The sequence below is a fragment of the Amblyomma mixtum genome, chromosome 4, assembly GCF_055824585.1.
Source record: "Amblyomma mixtum isolate Tamu chromosome 4, ASM5582458v1, whole genome shotgun sequence".
Lineage (NCBI taxonomy): Eukaryota > Metazoa > Arthropoda > Arachnida > Ixodida > Ixodidae > Amblyomma > Amblyomma mixtum.
Window position 1 is genome coordinate 9,447,788 of NC_143015.1, and position 8,519 is coordinate 9,456,306.

Below are 8,519 nucleotides of genomic sequence, written 5' to 3' on the forward strand. Positions count from 1 at the left end.
ACCACGTGGTACAGTGACGTCACACCACGTCACATACCATGTTACACATGACGTCACGACAGAGGAAGATGAGGGTCCACCTCGCCCCGTCGCTGTGGTTGCACGCCGTGCAGACCACGTGGTACAGTGACGACACACCACGTGACATACCACGTGACACATGACGTCACGACAGATCGCCGTCACGCGCTGGGAGAAGGAGAACGATGCCATCGCACAGACACCGGAATGTCCTCGAGCGGCATTCCCGCGCATTTCGAACGCGCGTTCACACTCGGTGTAGGTGAAACGCTCGCTCCACCGGGCAGGCGGACGCGGCTTCCGTGGCAATCCAGGCGCCCACCCAACGCGCGTCTCGGGGTTAGTCGGCGTTCCGCTGTAGCCATGCCGTTGTCTTCCCCCACGACGAAGGCTTCTAGTGGTTGTATTAAAATGACCAAGTATTCAACCAAGGAAAGCCATGTATTACCAAGCCAAGCTATCAATATGCTTCGCATCTGACCAGGGTTAACGAAGTTAAGCCTCAGCCATTTTTTATATCAATTAACTCATAATGCATTCAACATGGATCCTGCTACTTACATTAGTTTTAACCGTTCTAGAGGCACACGTCACAAGCATGATTTTACGATTAATGAATACTTTTGTGCTAACAACACATATTATTTTTCTTTCTTTCCCCGAGCAGTAAGGGAATGGAACGCCCAAGATAAATCTATAACTGCGCAGCATTCCTTAGAAAAATTCATGGAGCTTGCAGTCTCATCAGTTTTGTCATCAAGCCAGAATTGATGACCATCCATAGTCTGTATTGGTTTTATGTTGCTTTTTTTTGCTCACTCGATTATGTACCAAATGTGTGATTGTATTAATGAATACTTTGATACGTGTTTGAACACATGTTTTGAAGGCCAGAGTTTGGCTTTCTTCCGTTTTCTGTTTTTCATTTGATGTGATTCCGCATATGAATGCTGATTTCTTGTCTTTTAAACTTGCCCAACTTTGCTCACGCATTTCGTGCGCGGAAAAGAAGAGTGGCTGCAGGAAGAAGCACTCAAAAAAGTATATCGACTGCTGTACCGGTGTCGTTTACGAGATACCGTTGACCTGCGGGAAGGCTTACATAGGCCAGACCGGGCGGTGTGTCAATGACCGGGCGGGGGAACATTTGCGGGCGTTAAGGGGCGGAGGCACACATTTGGCAGAGCATTGTGCAAACTGCAGAGCGTGCGAGCCGCGGCTAAAAGAGATAAAGATACTTGGCAGAGGCGGTGATAAGACGGCACGTGAACTATTAGAAGCCTTTCACATCAGGAAGAGGGGGCACGACTGTGTGAGTGACACGTCTGTTAATCTTTTGCACGCAGAGTACAGGTACCTTGAGCACGCATTGTGAACCCGACGATGTGTTTCTTTACTGCGCATGTCTCCATTTATGTATATAATCTGCTCTCTTACCTGCAAATAAATCAGATGAAGTTAGCGCCTGTCCTGTGTCTTTCCTCTCTTGTGTGCGTGTTGTTGTGCGCTTGAATTCGTTTCAAAATAGACTAACAGTATGTTCAAATAAAATAAATAAATAAAATAAATAAAACCGACCCAAAAATAGTCCCCTCTGCAGGATATCGCTGCTGGGTTTTATGTGACAAGTTGCTCTTGCGATCAACCTCTCGCGGTCAACCGTTAACTGTCACCTGTCAGTGTAGTTACTTACCTCACAATCCGGTGGGTAGGTTCTGATGACTCCACAAGGTCACGTGACCTAGGCTCCTCACAATCTGGTGGGTAGGTTCTGATAACTCCACAAGGTCACGTGACCTAGGCTGCCCACCTACGTTGCTTCTCCTGCGGTGGCAGCCTGGGCCACCTAAGCCACACTATTTATCGCTCACAACGCCGACATCGACAACACCTATCGCGAATTTTCTGAGTCGAATTTTCTGAGGCTAATTTTCGCCTTTAGCGATATCGCGTTAAAGCTATTGCTGACATGCTCGCTATGTATGAGGACGCCGAACGCAGGACCTGGGAAGCATCCTCCTTAAATCGTCTTTGCGCACATCACTGCAGTACAGAAGAGCACCCAGATCATACCGTTTAGACTCGTCTATGGCAGACAGACAACCACTACACTCGACGCCATGCTCCCAAACGTCATCTATGAAGACAAACTCGACGACTAGATCAGCTGCGAATCAAGGACCAACAGTGCACCGACAGCAGACGCTACAGTCGACGCCTACGCCACATGGAATATGAGACCGCCGAGCGTGTGTGGACGTGGTGGTGGTGGGGAAAGCTTTCATTTGGTGAAATAGAGAAAGTTTGGGAGCCACATGATCGGCTCCGCTACATGATCGGCATGCCTACTCTGGGATACCGCATGACGAGGCCCCGTCTCGCACCCGTTTCACCAGATCCCGTTGGGACTCTAGCGAGGAGCAGTTGAGGAGGGCAGTCTCCCGTGCCTCTCGGGAAGGGGGTAGGGAGGGGGGGGAGGTGGGAATGTTGTGTCCTGGCCCACACCGTATGCAAGATATTACAGCTCTCTCCACAGTGCGCGCATTGCTCATCCGTGTTAGGATCGTAATGTTTGATGATTGCAGGAAAGAGTAAAGTACTTGTTTGCAGGCGGCTTAAAGTTCGTTTCTCCGTCTTACTCAGCCCCTCAGCAGGAGCCGGGGAAGGGCGGTGGTTGTCGCTATAATATGGTATTCCCTGAACCGCAGCAGAGGCGGGCTTGTCTCCGATTCAAAAGACCTGGGATGAGGAGCCCGTTTACGCGCTCGGGCAGCCGCGTCCGCGACCTCATTACCTCGTAAGCCCTAGTCGCCAGGAGCCGAAACGATTCTTTCCGGCCTTGAATCAGTGGCAGTCCGTGTCAGAATTTGAGTGGCTTAGGGTGAGATCTCCCCTGCAAAGCAATAATCACACGCATTTCGGGAGTCCGTCATGATAATTCTGGAACTGGGGTACGTGGCAGCAAGTGCTATCGCTGCTTCCTCGGCTCACGCTGAATTCTGGGCTGGAAGGAGAGCCCACCAACGCGCTTTTCCTGGTGAACGGAAGCGGCCGTGTAAGCGTCTACATAGTATACACTGGGTCGTGCGCCGTGTTGTCTCTCAAGCGTCCGATCCCGCGCTTGTCGTCTGCTGTCCATGTTAAGGGCGAGCTAAGAGATCCAGAGCATATGGCGCCACAGTTCTGGGATATGCTCCGCCTCCTCTAGACTGCAGTCGTGTTATATGTGGAAGCGGTTGAGCAGGTGGCGCCCGGGGGCCGTCTGCATAAGCCGCGTGTATTGGTTCATGAGGTGGGCCTCCTGCAACTTCTGGAGATTCAGGGCTCGCTAAGTTGCCTTGCGGATGAAGTTGTCTATTCGCTTGTCGTCTTGCTTAGTAGTGCGGAGATATGGCATGGCGTAGAGGATCCGGCTAGTCTTGAAGGCAAGGGTGAGCCGAAGCGCGTCCCTGCCCCGCAGACCGCCCGCTTGTTGGAAACACGGCGCATCATGCGCCCTACCTGTTCGCCTACTCTCTTGAGTTTCACAATAGTGGAGTCCGGTCTGAGTCTGTGGTGAATGAAAAGGCCCAGAACACGGAGCTCCTCCACCTCTCTAATAGGACCTCCTGACAGAGAGATGTGTATTGGTGTCATATGCTTTGGGTTCGCTCATCACTCAGTCTGTGGTGAATGAAAAGGCCCAGAATACGGAGGTACTCCACCTCTCTAATAGGATCTCCTGACAGAGAGATGTGTATTGCTGTCCTAGCCTTTTGGTTCGCTCTGACATGCAGAAGCTCTGGTTTAGCTGGGGCACATACATACAGTCGATATCATACGCATTGGCTATGGAAGCGGCCTGCTGAAGGCGGGCCTTGATATCCCCAAGGCTGCTCTCGGTAGTCCAGATTGTAGTGTCTTCTGCATATAACTAGTGCTGAATGCCTTCCACCCGGGCCACTTGGCTCGGGAGGCACATCATAGCTATGATGTAAAGGAGTGGTGATAACACCGGCCCCTGAGAAATTCTCCGTGTTCCCATCATGTAAATGCCGTGTATCTCGTCCTCAAGTCTGGCGCTTAGAGAGGAAGTCTCTTACATACGCGCACGCCGTAGCACCGCAATCAGTGAACTCAAGTTGGCCAGGGTGCTTTCGTGTTTAACGTTGTCGAAAGCCCCTTCAGACCAAGGGCGAGGATGGCTTTTTCATTGTGTTGCATAACAGTGGGTCGTAGGACGTCCCTGTGCAGCTGGAGGAGGACGTCCTGTGCAGACATGTGGGGGCGAAACCCGAACATGGTGACTGCAAAAAAGACCTTCCCCTCCAGGTATGTAGAGAGGCGATGGCATACCATTGTCTCCATAAGTTTGCCCGCACACGACCTCATTGATATGGGCCTCAGGGTGTCTGTATTCACGGCCTTACCTGTTTTAGGGATGAATGTCACTAGTGACGTTTTTCATTCGGGAGGGAATGGCCGTCTTCGGCAGATGTCGTTCATGTATTCTAATAAATGAAGGGAGGCTGAGTACAGGAGGTTCACCAACAGGATCTCTGTTATACAGTCCTGTACCGGAGCCGTACCCAGGCAAATTCTAGCTACCCTACGCGGTGGCTCTGAAGCTAAGGCGCTCGTTTACTGAGGCGGTGTACTTGGGTTCGAAGCCGACCGCCGCGGCCGCGTTTCGATGCAGGCGAAACGCAAAAAGGCGCCCGTGTGTTGCGGTGCCAGTGCACGTTAAAGATCCCCATGTGGTCGAAATTATTCCGGAGACCTCCACTATGCGACCTCTTCCTTCCTTCTTTCTCTTCCTCCTTTAGCCCTCCCCTTACGATGCGGTTCGGGTCTGAACCGAGATATTTGAGGCAGTGACTGCGTCATTTCCTTTCCTCAAATACAAATTTTCATTTCAGATAAGGTCATGGAACTCAGAAAGAGCAACGAGTTGTTAATTACGCTTGCCAGATTACGATTACTCGGGCCCATTTGGGTCATCCATGCGACAGAGATATCTGTCGTACCTTGGTGCCGGTGCAGGGCCCGCCGTAGTTGCATTTGCGACTACCCTCTCGTTTGTTTGCCGCCGCGGTGGCTTAGTGGCTATGGTGCTCGGCTGCTGGCCCGAAAGACGCGGGTTCGATCCCGGCCGCGGCGGCTGGATTTCTTTGGAGGAGAAATTCGAGGCCTGTGTACTGTGCGATGTCAGTGCACGTTAAAGAACCCCAGGTGGTCGAAATTTCCGGAGCCCTTCACTACGGCGTCTCTCATAGCCTTAGTCGCTTTGGGACGTTAAACCCCATAAACCAAACCAAACCTACCCTCTCGTTTGAGAGGGGTTGATGAGATTGCGAAAGCGACGCCAAAACCCCTTCGAGCTCATCTGAGGGGCTGCGGCGTCGCAAACGTGCTATCCAATTTGAATCTGAGAGATGGGCAACCAAGCTGTCCCCTGCTCTGTGATTTGGGCTATGCTGGCGCGTAGTTTGCGATTAGTCTTCTGCTTTTTCCACCGCTTAGTTAAGCTCTAGCGAGCATGCCACAAATGCAGAAGGTAAGTGTCCACTGTAGGGCCCTATTTGGTGGTTTGTAGCATAGTGACGTGTTTTTTCTGAATGCTGTTTATGTGGTTAGCCCACTGCGCGCCACCGTAAAAGAGTACGGGAGGGATAGTGTGATTTCGGAATTTGTGCCGTTCAGTCAGCTTGGCATGACCCTATTTTTTCCACGCTGCCTTTACCAGGAACGTAACCCAGAGGAGGAGTGATCGCTGCCTAGATAATCGCACAAATTCTCCCAAGCAGCGTCTTCAGTATTTTTAACGAGAGAAAGGTCACGACACGTGCCACGGGTTACGAGTTCCCCACTCTGGTGGGGTACGCCGGGTCCCTGAGCAACGTGAGGTTAAGGGTGGAGATGAGCTCCACCAGCTACGTCCTTCGGCCTTTTCGGAAGTGGCAGCTCCAGTGAAGGCTTGGAGCATTGACGGCTCCAACAATCACTAGAGGTTCTTGATCGTGCGAAGGCCCATTTTACTGAAAGTTACGCGCTGCTTATGCGAGGGGGAGTATATGTTCAGGATATGCATTGACGGGTCGCTGCGTCTGAAAGGCAGTATTCGGACCATTGTGTACTCTTGGTCGCTGCTCAAGTCTAAGTCGACCTGAACGACGTTATAAGCCTCGTTCACCAGGGTTCACGTCTTGAGGTCCCCCTGCCTCCCCCCCCCCCCCGCCCCTGGAAGGGTGTAAAGTTCTTGGACCGTGGGTCTCACCTGGGTCCCGACTTGAGAGTTTTAGGTGGCCCAGCTTGGGCTTTTTGGGTTTAGGCTTTGCAGATGGCGCTTTCTTGGGGCCGGCCTTAGGCGCAGGAGTCTGCTTGCGCCCCGTCTTTACAATCGGCTTGGAACTGGGTGGGGAGCCCGGCTTGACGGCTTTCTGGAACCGCCCGACACATCCAGGAAGTCCGGTTAGGTTGCCGCCGCCGCAAATTGGGCAGCTCAGAACACACTGGTGTTCTGCTGGGCCGTCAGTAGTGGCAGCAGGAACCCGGACGCCGCAGCGTCCGCAGCGGCCGGGCTGCGGTAGTGGGCGGGCATCGGCCCGATGGCCCACTTTGTCACAGCGGTGGCATGCAGTCACTGTATTCTTATATAGGCGAACAGGGAGCCCCTCGTAGCTGTATAACACCGCCCGTGGCATCTTGGTCTCTGAGAACGTGATCACCCCAACTGGGGTTCCACCCAGCTTGCGGACAAACATATTTTGTTCCGCACTGAGTTTGTGTTTCACTTTTGCGACGTTTCGTCGTGCGAGACAGTCACAACGCCATAACAGAACTTACCGGATTGTTTGATGTGTCCTCGGAATGGTAGCTCACGGCGACCGACCAGCAGCATAATATCTCGGAGTAGCTTCTCCGCGGCGTCCATTAATTTCAGGGCACAGACTAGCACTTCTTGGTCCCAACGGGCCACATAGGAAGTTCCGCATTTGCGTCGTCTCCGAGCATGCTGCGGACTGCAGCGCCGGCTTGTGAACTGTGAAGTTCACTGAAAAGTGAACTTTCATTCACTTTTTAAACAATCTATGGTACCACCCTGTCTTTGGAGGACAGCAAGTTTGTGGAATTTCACTCGGTAGAGGCAGTTTACTGTTCGAGACAGCCCGCCGCCGCATCGCTCCCAATGTAGCAGAACGGGAGAGTGGGGCCCAACATGTCGCCATCGACAGCGGTGTCCTCACCCTGGAAGCGTCGCTGGCCATCGAGGCACCCTACCGCGCTCGGCGCAATCCTCCCCCTCCCCCCTCCGTCCCCTCTTCCTGCGCATCCGCCGCGTGTTGCTCGGCGGCATCCGCACCGGCGTTCCTCGATGACGCCGCCGCCGCGTTCTTCCTTCAGCGCCAGGCGCGGACCGTTTTTGGAGGAACTTTCCTCGGTTGGTAGAGGTGCCTCGGTTTTAGGCGTACCCGTCTTTACGGTTCGTAACGTCTGTTGGTCGTATCTGGTGATTTGGTTTGGAGCCGCCGAAGCCGAGGGATCCCCGACCGAGGCCGACACGTGCCCCTCCCTCGTTAGGCTTAGCAGTATGGGAACGTGGTGAAAGCATCAAAGGGCCAAAAATCAGTCCAAAGTTGGCCCCAACTTAACTAACGTGGTGTGCACCGGTGCCGCTAACGTTCCTGGAGACGGTACAAGGCCTTAAAGGGGAAAATCTGATGTACCTCAATTAATTGCGGTCTTTGACTGGGTCGACGTGGTGTGCAACCTCTCCCATCGCCGGCGCCAGTGCCCTTCGTCTGTGGGTGTGGACACCCATTCGTCGCCTTGGACTCAATGAAAAGCTTCGGCGCCGCTACTTGAGCCCGTACACGATCCTTCGCCGGATACGAGAATATGACTACGAGGTCGTCCTGGATTCAGTCACAGCATCTCAGGGGCGCCATTTACGCCCATCGCCGTCGATATCATGCGCCTCAAGCCTTCTGACGGACGCTCACAGACGCTGTGTAATTGCTGTCTCAGTGTTTTTCTCTTCTGTGTTCATTCCTTGTTATATTTCCCTTGTTTTATATAAAGCACCGAACGGATTCTTATAAGAGAAGGGAGTAATGCTGCGCATCTTGGTACTGTTCCTTCGTTTAGGCTCAGAGCGGCCGACACGTGGCTTTATCATATTTTTTTGCGACGCGAGATGCGACCAGACTTACTTCTATTAATCGTGTCCTCGCGCAACTTCTTGCACATTTTTCCAGACTGTTGTAGTTGCCTTTGGTTCATTGTGTCGAAGGTTCCTCGCAAGCTTTAAATTGAGCGTGGCCCAGAACCGCTGGTGACGACCCCCGAGCGCAATTATCGCTTTCGCTACCGTCGAGTCATTAAGTCCATTCTGAGCGCAGGCAAGAACAATAAACAGTCTTCTTTAAGAATTACTGTTCGCTATCGTTGTGACTGCCGTCACCACTACGTGACACTATCTTACACTAAAATGTGGCTGTCGAGATCCAGATGGATAC

General features: G+C 52.6%; 1 protein-coding gene across 1 annotated transcript in view; it reads right to left on the reverse strand.

The window, feature by feature from the left end:
* Window positions 1-7,268, reverse strand: part of LOC149345653 (uncharacterized) — a 31,522-nt gene extending 24,254 nt beyond the window's left edge. Inside the window, exons 1-2 of the mRNA XM_089541171.1 lie at window positions 7,248-7,268; window positions 6,278-6,440 (exon numbers count right to left, since the gene is read on the reverse strand). Coding sequence (XP_089397297.1) covers window positions 6,278-6,440; window positions 7,248-7,268 — 184 coding nt within the window. The remainder of the gene's footprint in view (window positions 1-6,277; window positions 6,441-7,247) is intronic.
* Window positions 7,269-8,519: the final 1,251 nt, after the last annotated feature.